General features: G+C 42.1%; 1 protein-coding gene across 50 annotated transcripts in view; it reads left to right on the forward strand.

The window, feature by feature from the left end:
- GATAD2A (GATA zinc finger domain containing 2A) overlaps window positions 1–18036 on the forward strand; it is a 109417-nt gene that overhangs the window by 71658 nt on the left and 19723 nt on the right. For all 50 annotated transcript variants that reach the window (XM_087879430.1, XM_087880310.1, XM_087878603.1 and 47 more), the window contains one exon: window positions 17584–17713. In XM_087879430.1, coding sequence (XP_087735556.1) covers window positions 17584–17713 — 130 coding nt within the window. The remainder of the gene's footprint in view (window positions 1–17583; window positions 17714–18036) is intronic.

An 18036-nucleotide genomic window follows, 5' to 3' on the forward strand; every position in this document is an offset into this window, starting at 1 on the left:
TTAATCCTGTCTTTATTATTTTTATCGTTACTTCAAGGTGGCAGCTAATCACTCTTCCTCATGTTTTCCCCACAACAACAATCTTGTGAGGTGAATTAGGCTGAGAGAGAATCACAGCCTTCATGCCTAAGCCGGACTAGAATTCACAGTTTCCTACTTTCCAGACTGTTGCTTTAACCACTAGGCCAAAGTGGTTCTCTATATAGCATCTCTGTGGATTGGAAATTTACAATTTGGTGTAAAATAACAAAAAGTTTTATAAGATGGAGTTACCTGGAGAGCCAAGTAACACTTGATTCCAACTCACATGAGTGATTTGGACCCTAAACTCTCTGGCAGAAATTTTGAAGACAAACTGACTATGACTGTTTAGAAGGGAATGGTGTCTTGAACTCCTTGGCAAAACAATGGAATTTAAATGAAGATTAATGAATGAATTAATTGACACTGACATACTCAGTGAGAAATTCCACTCAATGCACTGAGCAGAAAATAAAACAATACAGGTAGTCCTCGATTTATGACCACAATTGAACCCAAAATTTCTGTGACTAAATGAGACATTTGGTAAAGTGAGTTTTGCCTCACTTTACGACCTTTCTTGCCACAGTTGTTAAGAGAATCACTGCAGTTGTTACATTATTAACACGGTTGTTGAGTGAAACTGGGTTGAATTTGCTTGTTAAAAAGTTGCAAATGGTAAATCACATGACCCCGGGACACTGCAACCGTCATAAATATGAGTCAGTTGCCAAGCATATGAATTTTGATCACGTGACTGAGGGGATGTTGCAATGGTCATAAGTATGAAAAACGGTCATAAGTCACTCTTTTCAATGCCGTTGTAATTTTGAACAGTCATTAAATGAATTGTTGTAAATTGAGGACTACCTGTACCCCCCAAAATAAGACATCCCCTGATAATAAGCCCAATTGGGCTTTTGAGTGCATGGCAATAAGGCCAAGGGCTTATTTCAAGGTTCAAAAAAATATAAGACAGGGTTTTATTTTGGGGGAAACACAGTATTTTGAGGAGGGGTGAGAGAGTTTCAATTGGACGTGTGTGATACATAGAGAGTGAGCACTTTTGGCCATTCAGAAACAAAAACATCTATTTCTAAAGTAATATTGAGTATTGGGAGATGCCTGTATTGTTTGGACAGTTGTTGGTGAGCGATTTTTCATCAGGCAAAGTAAAGGAATGCCAAAGATATTTTTTATTTGGCTAGGGGTAAAAAAAATAGCAATTCATGCTAACTCTGAAAGTCTGCGAAGAGTGTTAATAACTTGAGGTAGGCCACTGTCCTCTATGGCAGTGATGGCTAACCTTTTCCGGACCGAGTGCCCAAAGCGTGCATGCCCGAATGTGCCCCCCCAAACCCACCAAATGCAATGCTCATGTGCCCCATGCGCATGCAACTCCCCGCACCCACGCATGCACGCATGTGTCCCCCTGCGTGTGCCCCACACATGTGCAGCAGAGACCCAACGAACCACTGGCTGGCGGGATGCACATGCGCAGCAGAGCTGAACTGGGGTGACGGCTTGCGTGCCCACAGAGGTGCCACCTGTGGCATGCAAGCCATAAATTCATCATCATGGCTCTATGGTTTCTGTTAGGCTTTACCATATCACAAAGGCCCACGGTGGCCCCCATATGGTAAGGCATTTGATAGTGTGCCCACTGGGCCTTAAATTTTACCTGTCCCCTCCCCCTTCATGCCAGCACCTGCTGACACTTCAGTTTCTAGCAGGGGTGTTGCATGTTGCAACCACCAACCTTTCTATAACACTTTTGATGGACTTCCCTTGTGGCTGTGTTTCGCGGCAATCTAATGAGCAAGGAGCCATTCTGGCTGGGAACTGAACGAACTGCAGTCCCAGCACATTTAAAGTGGGGAAGGCGATGCTGGGGATTCGGTTGGAAATTTCCGAGACACAAAAGGTGCATTCCCTTGAGCAGTGCTGAGGCCTGTAGGCCTCTGCCAAGTAATCTATTCACATGTAATGTTGCCCAAAGAGTGGGAACTTTTCAGGGGCCATACTGCCCAATTATAAAATAATGATCAAGGATATAGATAATCCTCGACTTATGACCACAGTTGGGTTCATAATTTCCTGTGGGAAATGACCAGACTAAGTCCAAGGGAAGGGCCAAACGCGTCATAAGTCACGGAGTCCCTTTGCACCCGCAACAGATCTAAGTCCAGCCCACCTTGAATGACTTGTCTTATCTTTCCCCCATTTCTCTTAACGGTCAGTTGGCCAGATTCTCTCTCTTTTAAAAAAATCATATTTTATTAATTTTTAAACCAACAAAAAACACAAATACAAAAATGAAAATTTTTGTGCAGAACTGTGACCTTTTACACGACATATCGCTACTAAGTTCTTATACTCTGTGCACTTCATTTCATCAAATTCTATTATATCTGAATCTATTTTATTTTTCTGTTTTCAATCCATTTGTACCATTTCTCCCATGAAATATAATACTCCCAAGTCTGTCATTCCTTTCAATTCCAATGTTAGTTTGTCCATTTCAGCGCAATCAAAGATTTTTTTTAATTATTAGGTCATCGGAGGGCGTCTTTGCATTCTTCCAACATTGCGCAAAGGCCAATCTTGCTGCGGTTGGTTGGCCAGATTCTTATAAAGAGCTTAAGCTTGCAATAAATCTTTATATATTCATTTGAACTGCCTTAATCTCCTGATTTCCCAAGCGTTTGACATTTCCATTGCTTAAGCAAAGTGGTGGTTAAGTGAGTTGCACCCAATTTTACCACCTTTTGGCCATGGTCATTAAGCTCTATAACTCTAGTTGTTAAGTGAATCACACATTCTTTAAATGAATCTGGCTTTCCTCTTTTGTCAGAAGCCAGCTGGGAAGGGTGCAAACGGCAATGATAATGAACCTGGGACATTGCAACCGTCATAAATACATACTGAGTTTTGATCACATGACTGTGAGGAATGCTGCAATGGTTGTAAGTGTGAGGACCAGGATATAAGTCACTTTTTCAATGCCATAAACTTTGAACGGTGACTAAATAAATGGGTATATGTGTCAAGGGCTACCTGTATAGCTGCCTTTCTTTCAACATTTAACCTCGGAATAAAAGTGTCGATACAGATTTTGTACTGATGGGAGGGGGTGGAGGACAATGAGCTCTGATTGGGGCATTGGTTTTATGAATCGTACATGAGTTCATGCCACTTTAGGTCCTGTTACCCTAAAACGGCCTTCTAAAATATCTCACACTAGCCAGTCCGTGTTTGACAGTCAGAATTTTAAATAATTCCATTGGAATTAAAAATGGGGATAGTTGGTCAACCTGCTTTTCTGGGTAGGCAGGTTATGCTGATGAAGCACATATATATATATATAGTGTGTGTGTGTGCTTGTGTGTGTGTGTATGTGTTTGTATCATCCCACCCCACCCTCCAGCTACTTTTCATTATGCACAATTTTATCTTGTGCTGGATATGCCTGATTTTTGAAGGAAGGGAAACACGGCAGAGTGGCGTTTTCTTTTTTTTTTTTCTTTTTTTTTCTTTTTCTTTTTTTTCTTTTTCTTTTTTTTCTTTTTCTTTTGCTTCCTGTTTGCAAATAAGTTATCTTCTTCCTCTTTTTGTTTATTTGAAAGGGAGGTGTTCAGATTTTTCCTCAGATGTTCTGGTGGGTGCACAGAAAGTTTTCGCAAGTTTTCCAAGTGACCCACATTTTCCAGGGGTCTTTTACATTGTAAATACGTAAGGAGCCTGTGTACTATTGGTATATGGTGAGGAACCCCCCAGATTTGGAGACCAAGTAGCTCTGAATACCAGTTTGTGGGAATTTGTTGCCTTCAGTCCTACTTCTTTTCTTTTTCTGAGACATCTGGGTAGCCAGGGTGGAAAGCAGGAAGTGTTGCAAAATGGACCTGCACTCTTATCGGAAAGAACGGCTGCTTAGACTTTTAAGGTGATGCTGAACATACAATTCAGTTTCCTGATAACCTTTTCTTTGAGAAAGTTGCCAAGATATATTTGAAACTGTGTGGGCACCATTTGATGAAATTTCTGAGGCAAAATGCTGTTTGTATTACTGGTTCAACAACTTGAGTCTTTTTCTCTTCCCCCCACCCCACCCCGCCTCACTTATTTCTCTTGTTTCTCTTAAGATTCCAGTCAAGGGAAGGAAAATCCATAGTTCTAAAAGTAGCTAAACTACAGTTCCCAACAACCTTAGCTTCCATGGCCAGAGATGAGGTATAACTCAGCAATATCCATTTTTTTTTTTTTTTTTTGTAGTCATGTTTGGCTTGAAAGGGTTGCTAATGTACGTAGACCTTACATAGCAACCACATTTGGGACCAGCAACTCCGTCTTTCTACCTGCCAGAGTCACGAAGTGGAAAGTCATGGGAGCATGACAGATTTATGACCTTGCTTCCGCTTTGGTCATTAACCAAAACGATCTGGTCACTAAGTGGAAAATCAAATAACTACAACTTCTTGATTCTGCCTTCCGTGATTAACTTTGCTTGTCGCAAGCTGGGTGTGAAGCAGGGGTGAAATCCAGAAGGTTTTGACAAGTTCTGGAGAACCGGTAGCAGAAATTTTGAGTAGTTCAGAGAACTGGCAAATACCACCTCCGGTTGGCCCCAGAGTGGATCGGGAATGGAGATTTTGCAATATCCTTCCCCCTAGAGTGGGGAGGGAATGGGGATTTTGCAGTATCCTTCCCCCAGGAGTGGGGAGGGAGTGGGGATTTTGCAGTATCCTTCCCCTGGATTGTGGTGGGAACGGAGATTTTGCAATATCCTTCCCCCAGGAGTGGGGAGGGAATGGGGATTTTGCAGTATCCTTCCCCTGCCATCCCCACCAAGCCACGCCCACAGAACCAGTAGTAAAAAAATTTGATTTCCACCACTGGTGTGAAGTATGCATATGATGATAATGTGATTGTCACAAAATTGTTTTTATAGCACCAACGTAGCTTCAAACTGTGACTGCACAAGGCAGTTAGTAAGCAAGGACTACTTGCATTGGTACTCCTTGAGTTATCCCCACAACTGAGCCCAAAATTTCTGTTGCTGAGTAAAACATTTGTTTAAGTGAGTTTGCCCCATTTTGCAACTTTTCTTGCCACGGTTGTTAAGTGAATCAATGTATTGGTTAAGCTAGTAATACGGTGGTTAAGTGAATCTGGATTCCCCGTTGACTTTGATCACGTGACACTGCGACTGTCATAAATATGAACCACTTGCTGAGCATCTGAATTTTGATCACGTAACCATGGGGATGCTGCAATGGCCGTAAGTGTGAAAAACGGCCACAAGTCCCTTTTTTCAGTGTCGTCGTTACTTTGAACGGTCACTAACTGAACTGTTGCACGTGGAGGACTGCCTGCACTCAAATGTTAGCAATCTCTGAGGACGAAGATAAAAAGTTTTCTAGTGATTGGTAATAAGCAGCTCTGCAGAGGCTCCTCCCCAGGAGAAAAAAAAAAAAAAACCACCAGCATAAATTATGCAATATAGCTGATTATCATGCTAAGTTAGCATGAAATATTGGTTGCAACATCCAGCTGGGTGCAAGATTTTAATTCACTCCGTATCTACATATCCTAACTGACTGGCTTGCATGTGCCAGGATATGGGGCTAGTTTTACCACTTCTTATGCCCCGAAGTCACTATCATTCCAAAGTGGCAAGGCAGGGCTTCGTTGCGACTCTTTGTTCTGGCGAGTTGAGTCAGGCAAATTAAAATAACAGCAAGGAGGAGGAGCGTCACTTCAGCTGCTCCCTGAATCAGAGTGGACATCTTGCTGAGACCTGGCCCCAGACAATGCAGACCCACCCTTCAAGCTAAGCATTCATTGATGATTCTTCTAGTGTTCCAGCAGACAAAAGTCAGATGATCCCCAGGTTTTTTTTTTATTTATTTATTATTTATTTATTAATTTTATTTCTATACCGCCCTTCTCCCGAAGGACTCAGGGCGGTGTACAGCCTGTTTAAAAGCACAAAGACAGACAAAATTTAAAAATAATTAAAATTATTAAATAATTGGCTCAATTATAAAACCCCCAAATTTAAAATCCCATATTTAAAACCAATTAAAATCTTTACGTTAATAGCCATGGATAGCCATTTTTAAGGAATAGGCCATGGATTCTGTAGCCTTCCCCCTTGTTTTATTCGGCTTCTCTCTATATGTATGTGGGGGGGTCCATTTAACTGTTTGGTTAGAGCACAAGTTCAGCTTCACAAACAACTTCCTAGAATTATCAGATCGTCTTCTGACTGTGGTTAAGGAATCGGCTGAGGATGCAGAGAATGGGGAATCACATGCACCCTAATTTTCTCCTGGGTCAAAGGCAAGAGATCTATGAGGCCTCTTCATTTTGTTTTTGTGGTTTTTGTTTGGTTTTTTAGTTTGAAAGGCTCTTAAAAATCAACCATAGCAAATAGCTTGGAAGGATATTATAACTATTCTTAAAAGTAATCCCCTGTTTCCCCGAAAATAAGACATCCCCTGATAATAAGCCCAATCGGGCTTTTGAGCATATGCGTTAAAATAAGCCTTCCCCCGAACATAAGCCCTCCCCGAAAATATTTCAACTCAGAGCTGGAAATCAGGTAAGACGGCAAGAGGAACCCCATCTTGCTCCACGCGCCCCAAAATAATCAGACCTCGCCGAAAATAAGGCCAAGCGCTTATTTCGAGGTTCAAAAAAAATATAAGACAGGGTATTATTTTCGGGAAAACGCGATAATAGATGCAAAGAGCTGAAACATTCTTGCTTTGTTGTTATATCTATTCTTTTTTGTGTGTGTACAACTCAAATATACATGGTGTTTCTGCCTCCTTCTCCCTCTCCCCCCCCCCCCAAATTGGTGTTTTGTTTTCTTTACTAAAAAAAAGTGAGCAAACCTGTGACAAAAAGGTTGATAAGATATCTTTGGAAAATACAGCGATATTTTTCTTTGAGAATGCATCATCAAGTCCATATCCATTCTTAACGATTACATAGGTAGATTTTATCCATGACGATCTGTCCCTAACTGAGGTGTCCCCATCACCACTGGGGGGTCCATCACCCTTGCTGAGGGTTGTCCTTTTTCCTTCACCTTTTCCAGTAGATTCTTGTCCAGAGAGTTAGATTTTTGCATACAGGTAGTCCTCAATGTAAGGCCATAATCAAACCCAAATATTTGGTTGCTAAGCAACGCACTTAAAGTGACGGCCACCTTTTACGACTTTTTCTCCACTGTTAAATAATAACAACTTTACTGTCATTGTATGTGTATACACAGTATACCCATACAACGAAATTCACTTAACACCCAAAGACCTAGTCCAACACACATAACAATCCCCAAACACACTCCCACCAGTGGTGGGTTTCAAAAAATTTTACTACTGTTTCCATTGGTGTGGCTTGGTGGGCGTGGCTTGGTGGGCGTGGCAGAGGAAGGATACTGCAAAATCCCCATTTCCTCCCGATCAACTGGGACTTGGGAGGCAGAGAATAGATGGGGGCGGGGCCAGTCAGAATTTTTACTACTGGTTCTCAGAACTACTCAAAATTTCCGCTACCGGTTCTTCAGAACCGGCCGAAACCCACCTCTGACTCCCATCCACCACAATTCCCCACCCCAAACATCCAAAGTGAATCACTGTAGTGATTAAGTGACTCCTGTGGTCATTAGGTGAATATAGCTTCCCTCAATGCCTTTGCTTGTTAGAAGTTGGCTGGGAAGGTTACGATTAGTGATCCCATGACCCGGGAACAGTGCAGTGGTCATAAATACATGCCAGTGGCCAAGGGCTTGGATTTTGGACACGTTGATCATAGGGATGCTGCAACAGTCATGTGAAAAATGGTCATAAGTCACTCTTTCTGTGGAGTTATAACTTCAAACAATCACTAAACAAATGGTTGTAAGGCGAGGGCTGGCTGTGCAGGTAGTCTTCAACTTACGACCACAGTTGACCTCAAAATTTATGTTGTTAAGTGAGTTTTGCCCCATTTTTACGACTTTTCCCGCCACCTTTGTTAAGTGAATCACTGCCGCTCTTAAATTAGTAACAGGGTTCTGAAGGGAATCTGGCTTCCCCCTTGACTTTGCTTATCAGAAGGCTGCAAAAGACAGTTCTGCCCCAGCTACGGACCCCAAAGAACGCAGCACACACAAAGTCTGTACAAACCTTAGTTTACTAAATTAAATCAGTCTTTTTCAAACAAAGGCTGTTAATTAACTTTCTTAACAGCCTACAAGAATCCAAAGAATAAATAATCGTAATCTTACTAGGATTGGCAGAAAGCCCAGAAGCAATTTGCAGGAAACTGATAAGAGAACTAAGATCAGGACGCAAAGGAGAGTGAACGAAGTTGTTCCCTGCAAATTGCCTCAGTCGTCGTCCTTCCTTAAATAGGCTAACGGAGTGGCCAATTAGCCCCAAGCCTTACTCTCGAGGAGACCTTCTCCTGAGGAGCCACTCCTGCCTTTTGGCAGCTCTGCGTGCCCGTGCATCGAGAAGAGGCTCCTCCTCTTCTTCCTCTTCAGTTATTGGAGGTTCTGAAGGCCCTGGCTGAATCCCCACCTCTGGCACCACTTCTTCTCCAGCCTCCTCATTGTCCGATTCGAGTGCCAGCTGCACAGGCTGCTGGCGCAGCACCACACCAGCCTCCTCGCTGTCGGAATCAGCTACCAGCTGCACAGGATGTGTACAGCCCACAACAAAGGCCATCACATGACCAAGGGACACTGCAACCGTCATAAATGTGAGCCAGTCGTCAACCATCCCAATGTAAATCACATGACCATGGGGATGCTGCAGTGGTCATAAGTCATTTTTTCCCAGTGGTTTTGTAACTTCGAGCGGTCACTAAGTGAACTGTTTTAAGTTGAGGACTGCCTGTAATGTGTCCAAAACAGTATATTTTGAGCCTAGAGTTACCTAAGTGACAATTTCAGGTTGATCTCTCTGGTAATCCATTTGTTTATATTTGGGGGGCTGCCTACGGGGATTCCCAAGAATCTTCTCCCAACACCAAAGCTCAGAAGCATGAATACTCTTTACTGTTCTACTTCTTCAGAGTCCAACTTTGGCTTCCGTAGAGGGTTACGGGGAATACCACAGCTCTGCAATATTCTGATCTTCGTAGGTACAGGGAGTCCTTGACTTACGACCACAATGGAGCCCAACATTTCCATGGCTAAGTGAGACCGTTGTTAAGTGATTTCCCTTCCCTCCCCCCATTTTACAACCTTGTCATAGCTGTTAAGTGAATCACTGCCATTGTTAACAACAGTCGTAAAGTGAATCTCGCCTCCCCATTGGTTTTGCTAGTCGGAAGTTTGCCAAAGGTGATCACATGACCCCAGGACTCTGCAGTCCTCATAAATACGAGCCAGTTGCCAAGCATCTGAATTTTTATCATGAGACCATGGGGATGCTGCAACAATCAGCCATAAGGGTGAAAAATGGTCATAAGGCAGGAGTGGGCAACTGTGGCCCTTTTACAACCTGTGGACTTCAACTCCCAGAATTCCTGAGCCAGCTTGGCTGTCTCAGGAATTCTGGGAATTGAAGTCCACAGGTTGTAAAAGGGCCACAGTTGCCCACCCCTGTCATAAGGCACAAGCCACTCTTTTCAGCGCCATTGTAACTTGCGGTCACTAAACAAAAGATTGTAAATTGAGGGCTGCCGGTATAGGCACATCATAAGGATAATAATTTTTCAAGGTCCATGGTCCGCATGATTGCATTTCACAGGGAGAGGGTATCTTTTGATTAGGTTGCAGAGCTGGGCAACTATGGCCCCCTTTATTTTATTTTATTTTTTTATTTTTTAAAAAAATTTGATTTATATGCCTCCCTTCTCCGGAGACTTAGGGCAACTTACAATGCGTTAAGCAATAGCCTTCATACTTTTGTATATTTATACAAAGTCAGCTTATTGCCCCCACAAACTGGGTCCTCAATTTACCTACCTTAGAAAGGATGGAAGGCTGAGTCAACCTTGAGCCTGGCGAGATTCGAACTAGCAGTAATTGCAGGCAGCTGAATGATAATAACAGGCTATTAGTCTGCTGCGCCACCAGGCTCTTTATGACTTGTGGACTTCAACTCCCAGAATTCCTGAGCCAGCATGGTTTGAAGTCCACAAGGCATAAAAGGCCCATAGTTCCCCATCCCTGGATTAGGGAAACAATTTACAATTTTTCCTCAAGGCACTGAAGGCCACATACTCTTCTAACAGTCTAAACCAGAGGTCTTCAACCTTGGCAGCTTTAAGACTTGTGGAGACCCCTGGTCTAAACTCAGCCAACAGGATTAGCCATATTCTCTCTCTCAGCATCTCCATTACAGACACATTTGTTTGCCATTATAAATGGTCACCCAACTCACAGACAGGTGACACTCAGGCAGCTTACAAACATTAAAAAGTCACAAGCTTAAAAACAAAACAAAAAAGCGCAAAAGCTTACCTTCACCAGGCCCACTGACAAAACTACCATCTTCTGGGCCTTTCAGAAAAATAACAAAGTGAGGGCCTATTTGTGTAATATTGCCAACCGAGAGAAAAGCTTTCCCCCGCTATTTTTCTTCTTGGAAGGAGATTGTTGAAATTTATTTTGAAGAGGGAAGGTTGCTTCTGCCTCTTGATTCAAGTCATGCAGTCTCTTTTGCTGCAAAGAAAATCCAGTCCTCAATCTGGATAGCCCTATTAGTAAATAAATACAACACAGAGAGAGGAGGGGAGGGAGAAATCAAGGGTGGGTGACTTAAGGTTATTGCGTTTGATGGTTATCAGACATGTATCACAGCAGGTGATATCACTTAAGTGACTTAGGTGATCTTACCAATGTTAAATTGGGTCAGATCTGATAAGTATCTGGAAGGGAGGCCACTAGGAAATCCCAGGGCTGCTGGCTGGACTGAGAATAGAAACAAAATGTCCTCTGAGCATTTTTCTGATGTTTCAGGTGTTGCCATTTTGCCATTGCATTGATATTTTATTGTATTAGACATCCAGAGTTGTTTTAGATGAGATGGGCAACCATATAACTCTAATAATTTTTTTTAAAAAAACAAACATTGAATCAGAACATATCCTGAGAAAAGATAATGGCAAACTCCTTTCATGTGCCCAAGATGGTACTTGAGCTACTTAAGATTTTATTTATTAAAATTCTATGCTGCTCACTGTCCAGTGACTCAGGATAGCCAAGGAAGCTACCTAGAATTATCCAGATAGTCCCTAAGAGTCAAATTGGACTCAGTGAGACCTTTACCTGTATTTCCTTAACTGGGGTGTAATACAGAAAACATTCTGGGTCCGAGCATTTGTTCTGGGTCTCTAAAAGTGAAGTGAAGTGAAGTTCATAATCCCTCCCCCCCCTCCATCAAAAATCAAAAACCTCCCCTCAAGCTTTCTTCATTTCATCAGTGTTATTCGCAATAGTCTCTTTCTCCTTGGTACCTTTTAGTGTCGGGACTGTAGCTAATAACCTTTGGCCATTTCTAGAATCCACATTCTCTGGACATTGCTGAATGCCAGGTTGCAGATTGATTTATGGTGGGATGGCCATTTCCCTCCCTCACCCTTTTTTTTTGGTGAGCTTTGTTTTGCTACAGATCTGAGAAAAGTGTTGTCTCCTAAAAGACGTCTAGCTCCTTGAAAGTGTGTGTGTGTGGTTTCTCCCCCTTCCTTCCATTTTCTTACCGTACCTGTCTTAATCATCCCCCCCCCGCCTCACCATTCCACAAAATGAAAGCGATGTGTCACAAAACCAGTTCCAACCGGTTTGTTACCATAGCTTTTCCACTACGTGGGAAGGAACGGTTAAAAGGGTCACGTGAGTGGCAAAGCATGTCCCAATCAGTCACATGGCGTGTTGGATGCTTGTTAGAATAGAGGAAACAAGCTTTTTGTGATGATAGTGGATCAAGAGGTGGCTCAGGTGACCCATCCCCACCCCCCACCCCGGCCATGTTGTGTTCCTGATGAAAAACTTCTTGCAAATACAGGAAACTTTCTACTTTTTAAATTTATATTAAAAGGTTTTACATCTATAATGAGGAGTACATTCAAAGCAAAAGGTACAGTAAATGTGAAAGTGAAATAAGAAAGGGAGAAAAGAGAGAAATAGAAGAAAATGAAAAGAAACCATAGAATAGAAAACAGAGTCCCTCTTTGAGAGAGATGGGAGTAGAGAAAAGCGGAAAAAATAAACAAAAACATGAAAAGAAATATAAGATGGTTTCCGATTTTTCTTTTAGCCATTATACAAACAATTCAATTCAAACCTCTCTCTCTTAATTACATCATTGTTTCCTTCTTTCTATAATCAATTGATTCTAATCCTCAAAACCGTACAGAATCATTTTCTTTTTTTATGCAAAAAGCCCATAAAGGGTTTCCGGTCCTCGATCAGGAAACTTAATTCTGTCACATCTGGACTATGAAGAGGACCAGCAACTTCTCTGTTGAAAGCAGAGACCAGGTTTCCGACTTGAAATCCCCCTTACAAACCTCTCCCGAACGTGATTATTTCAGGATCTGTTCAATCTCTCTTAAATGTCAGGCAAAAGGCAAATCCTCTGGTTGGCAAATGAAAAGTCTTGTTGTCTAGGGAAATTACATCTGCAAGTTTTATGAGAGGTTTGACATCTGGCACAAGTACAATTAGTCCTCAATTTACGACCACAATTGAGCCTAAAATTTATGTTGCTAATTGAAACATTAGTTAAGTGAGTTTTGCTTCATTTTACGACCTTTCTTGCCTTTGTTGTTAAGTGAATCACTGCAATTGTTAAAGGTAGCAACAGGTTTGTTAAGTGAATCCGGCTTCCCCATTGGCTTTGCTTGACAGAAAGTCGTAAAAGGTGATCCCATGACTCTGGGACACTGCAACTCTCATGAGTGAAAATTGGTCATAATTTATTTATTTATTATTTTAATTATTTTATTATTCATATTTCTATGCCGCCCACTCTCCAAGGACTCTGGGCGGCTTACACCAAAGACAGTATACTAAATAGCATATTGCCCCCAACAATCTGGGTCCTCATTTTACCCACCTCGGAAGGATGGAAGGCTGAGTCAACCTTGAGCCGGTGAGATTTGATCCGCTGATCTGCTGAACTAGCAGTCAGCTGAAGTAGCTGCAGTAAGTAAAAGTAAAAAAATTTACTTTTTCCAGTGCCGTTGTAACTTTGGACAGTCACTAACAAACTGTTGTAAGTCAAGGACTACCTGTAACCAGGAACAGGAGTTGAGTTCAAAGTTTATTACATTCTCCCTATAGACAATCTATAATTTGGTCAAGCCAAATTAGTGCTAGATAAGGGTCAACGGAATTCAGGGGATGGGGGGCTGAATTTGGTTCTCCTGTGGGAGCGCAGTGACTCCATACTGATAATATGCTTGGCCCCACTCTCAACCCAGTTCATCTCCCTACAATTGATGCCACACATACTGACAAAAAAGTTTTCCTAGGAGTTGCCCTTTTTTCAAAGGAATTAGCTTTCATTGCATCAGTTACTTCTAAGAGATCTTACAATGTTGCACTGCTGCTTTGAAATTAATCCTGGTTATTGAAGCCTTTGAACTCTGGTGCTGGAGAAGACTCCTGCAAGTCCTTTGGACTGCAAGGCAATCAAACCGGTTAGTCCTAGAGGAGATCAACCCTGACTGCTCTTTAGAAGGCCAGATCCTGAAGATGAAACTCAAATACTGTGGCCGCCTAATGAGAAGGAAGGACTCACTCAGTGCTGGGATTCAGCCGGTTTGCACCACCTCGGGAGAACCGGTTGTTAACTTTCTGAGCAGTTTGGCAAACTGGTTGTTGGAAGAAATCATTAGGGCAGAGAACCGGTTGTTAAATTACTTGAATCCCATCACTGGAGAAGAGCCTAATGCTGGGAAAGATGGAGGGCAAAAGAAGAAGGGGACGGCAGAGAACGAGGTGGCTGGATGGAGTCACTGAAGCAGTCGGCATGAGCTTAAATGGACTCCAGATAACGGTAGAGGACAGGAAGGCCTGGAGGAACGTTGTCCATGGGGTCACGATGGGTTGGACACGACTTCACAACTAACAACAATTCCTTTCCAAACTTCTCACTCATAACAACCTAGTCCCCTTCATCCTCCCCACCCCCCTTACAATAAAATTGAATGTTCAGAGGAAGCTTCAGTATTCTCAATGTCTATGGAGATTCTCAGTCATCCAGTCATGGTTGTCCCAAAGGTGCTTTTTCAAAAGGTAACTAGACTTCTTTTGTTTTTTCCTTGAAGATGTTTCGCTTCTCATCCAAGAAGCTTCTTCAGTTCTTAAGAAGGCTGAAGGAAGCTTCTTGTATCAGAAGCGAAACATCTTCAAGGAAAAAAAAACAAAAGTCCAGTTGCTTTTTGAAAAACACCTTTGGGAGTTTAGTATTCTCAAGACCTTTTCCTTCTGGTAAGGTGATAATTTGAAAATGATTTTTCAAATTATCCTGAATGCGCGTCCTCCTGGATGCACGGCTGTCTTTAGAAGAGCATATGACGGCCGTGGCCAGGGGGGCTTTTTATCAGGTTCGCCTGATTCGCCAGTTGCGTCCCTTTCTGGATCGGGACTCCTTACGCACAGTCACTCAGGCACTCATCACTTCCCGCTTGGACTACTGCAATGCTCTCTACATGGGGCTCCCCTTGAGGAGCACCTGGAGGCTCTAACTGGTGCAGAATGCGGCCGCGTGAGGGATGATGGGAGCGAGGGGGCACTCCCATGTGACACCTCTCCTGCGTGAGCTGCATTGGCTTCCAGTGGTCTTCCGGGTGCGCTTCAAGGTGTTGGTTATCACCTTTAAAGCGCTCCATGGCATAGGACCTGGGTATTTGTGGGACCGCCTTCTGCCGCCGATAGCCTCCCACCGACCAGTACGCTCCCACAGAGAGGGACTCCTCAGGGTGCCGTCAGCCAGGCAATGTCGGCTGGCGACCCCCAGGGGGAGGGCCTTCTCTGTGGCAGCTCCTGCCCTCTGGAACGATTTGCCCCCGGAGATACGAAGGATATCGGATGTCCAGGCCTTTCGCCGTGCCCTAAAAACTTTTCTTTTCCATCAAGCAGGGCTGGCGTGAACCCCCCCCCCCTTTTTTTTTTTTTTTTTTAGCTTTTAAAATTGTCAAGGGGTTTTAGTTTGAATGTTTTAAATTTTGGGCCAAAGTCATGTAATTCTTTTAAAAATTTTAGATTTTGTATTGGTATGTGTTTTAGTTCTGGCTGTGCACCGTCCTGAGTCCACCAGGAGAAGGGCGGGATACGAATTGAATAAAATAAATAAATAAATAAATAAATTTGGGCAAACTTTGGGAGACGGTAGAGGATGAGGGAGGGGGGAAACCTGGCATGTTATGGTCCATGGGGCCACAAAGAGTCAGACATGATTTAGCAACTGAACAACAACAAAAAGGTGATAATTGGGGCTGGCAAGGGATTGGCAACAATTTCAGATTCCATATCAAGTATGCAATCAATCATATACGTCCATTCCATCAAAATAAAATTATCTAGAATTTCAAAAAATTAGAGCAATTAGAATTTTTCGCAGGAAAGTTAGGAGAAAAGAGACATATGACCAGTTACATATCAAATCAAACCTTTAATACGATCAAACAACAGTATAACCAGTTACGTTATAACACGGGGTGGAAGGAAAATATAGCATTCTCAGAGCATTTAGGGTTGGTTTTCTCCACAAACACGGTCTCTCAAAGTCTAATTTTGCAGAATTCTATACTTAGAGGTTCCTTGGATCTTCATAATTTAAAAGAAATGAAATGTTTAAATGTTGCCTTGGGCTGAAGCCCATTCATTGTTTGAAAACATACAAATGGTATGTAGTTCAGATGTAACATGTGCAAGATAGAAATGTCCTCTTGTAATATTAATTTGAATCCTGTGCGCCGTGCCTTTTCCAAATTCAATTGTTCGTGAGTCTGGTGTAAGAACTAGGGGAAAGACTCCCCCTCCCCTTTTGATTCTGGATTTCAACTTTTAAGGCTCAAGAGTGAAATATTGCTTTATGAGGGTGCCCTCTAGGGGAATTTGTATGTACTGCCATTTTCACCTGAGATGCTTTAGATCAGCTATTAACAATCCTCTTCTTGGGATGGAAGTTTCACTTCCACAAAAACTTCTTGGTATATTTCCTTGTTAAGCACCTGGTGATGCCCCCTCAGACCATTCCACTGCAGAAGTGTGGGGGAGGGAAAGTCAGTTGAATCCATCTGGGGATAAGTACTACTATATTGACTTGTTCAAACTCAGAAACAAGCCTTTAATTAAGTAACTTTCTGCAGTTGCCTTCAGGAACTTTTTAGATGGTAGTTTGAAGGCTATCTTAGTGGCAATTGGCTATCTTGAAGCTCTGAGAAAATCTGTATGTTTCTTACTCTTGCAGAAAATCAAGTGAAGGTGAACCAGTTTCTTCTTCCTATGAAGAAGAAGAAAGATTTTTCTTTGCTAGTTTTCAAAATGTGAAATATTGACAAAACATGAAAAAAAAACACTTTAACAATACGATGAAATGTAATCGTTCTTAAGCTTAAAGAACAGATAATGAAAAGCAAAAAATGATAAAGAACAAAGAAAAGAAAAATCTACCTTATCTATTAAACCTCAATAATCACTGATTTAATAATAAATATTATTATAAAATCAATAGAAAATATTATTGTAAAATTTCACAAACTCTGTGCCAAAGCAGTATATATTGCTTCATTATTTGAATGGCAGAAAAATACTACTTTTTCCAGAATGGGTAAATCTCACATTTCCAAATGACATTCCATTCTTTAACATCTGGAATATTTCCTTTCCAATTTCTCAGTATAATTCTTTTAGTCACCCCGCCATGCTTGATCAACCCTAATTCTTGATAAACAGGTTCCAAAGCTTTATACATCATTTGATATCACATCAACATCTTTAACACTTAAGAGATTTCTCATAAATCTACTTCTTTGCATTAAAACACACCTCAAAAAAGATACCAGAGAATCACATGACCATACCATATGCCATTTCAAGTTCTCTGTGTTCAAAAGGCAGTTTATTTGACTGCTTCATAAATTGCAAATGCACTTTATATAATTCATTTATTCTGGTTTTCTCTTAGCCTTGGAAAGTCAAGGAATCATCATAAGAGGCCCTGGTTCTCTTATGGCAGAGGTCTACAAACTTGGCAGCTTTAAGACTTGTGGACTTCAACTCCCAGAATTCTCCAGCCAGCTATGCTAAGGTAAGCTATGCTGGCTGGAGAATTCTGGGAGTTGAAGTCCACAAGTCTTAAAGCTGCCAAGTTTGGGGACCCCTGTCTTATGGAATCCCTAGTTTGCTTTCTGAATCTCTCTCTCACCCTCTTGCAGCCACATTAAGTAGAATCTGGAAGGCGGAAGTGTCATTTTGTTTTCCCCCTAAATAGACCTAAATACACATTGTGGAGTGGGGAGAGGATGGGGAGGAGGGGTGTCTTAGGATATATTCATCCTTTTCCTTAAAAATATCCCTGTTCATGTACCTTCTTTTTTTTTTTTTAGTGAGGTAAAGCGAGAGAGGAGAGTCCCTTCTCCTGATGTAATAGTACTATCGGACAACGAGCCGTCAAGCCCAAGAATGAATGGATTAACCAAAATAGCATTAAAAGAGACCAGCGCAGAAGTGCTAATGGTAAGTCTGACCCAGCAGTCATAAAACAGAGCAAACTGACTGTTCCTGTCCCCGTCCCGTCCCGTCCCGTCCCTTGATAAGTTCAGATCTTCTGGCCTGGTAAATCACAGGTTTGTCTTGGGGGACTCCTCCCATCTGCATCCTATCATTTCTTCAGCACAAGCAGTACATAATATTGACTTTTCTCTTTCCATTGGCAAAAACTAATTGTGTCCTCTGCTTTGATGCTAGGAGGGTTTTCTCCACTGTGATTCCTCTGCTGGCTTCCTATCTCCCTGGCTCTGCTCTCCCTCTTCATCCAACTTCCTGCTTCATTCTATTCC

This window comes from Pantherophis guttatus, chromosome 1 (assembly GCF_059756535.1).
Source record: "Pantherophis guttatus breed Tessera chromosome 1, ASM5975653v1, whole genome shotgun sequence".
Lineage (NCBI taxonomy): Eukaryota > Metazoa > Chordata > Lepidosauria > Squamata > Colubridae > Pantherophis > Pantherophis guttatus.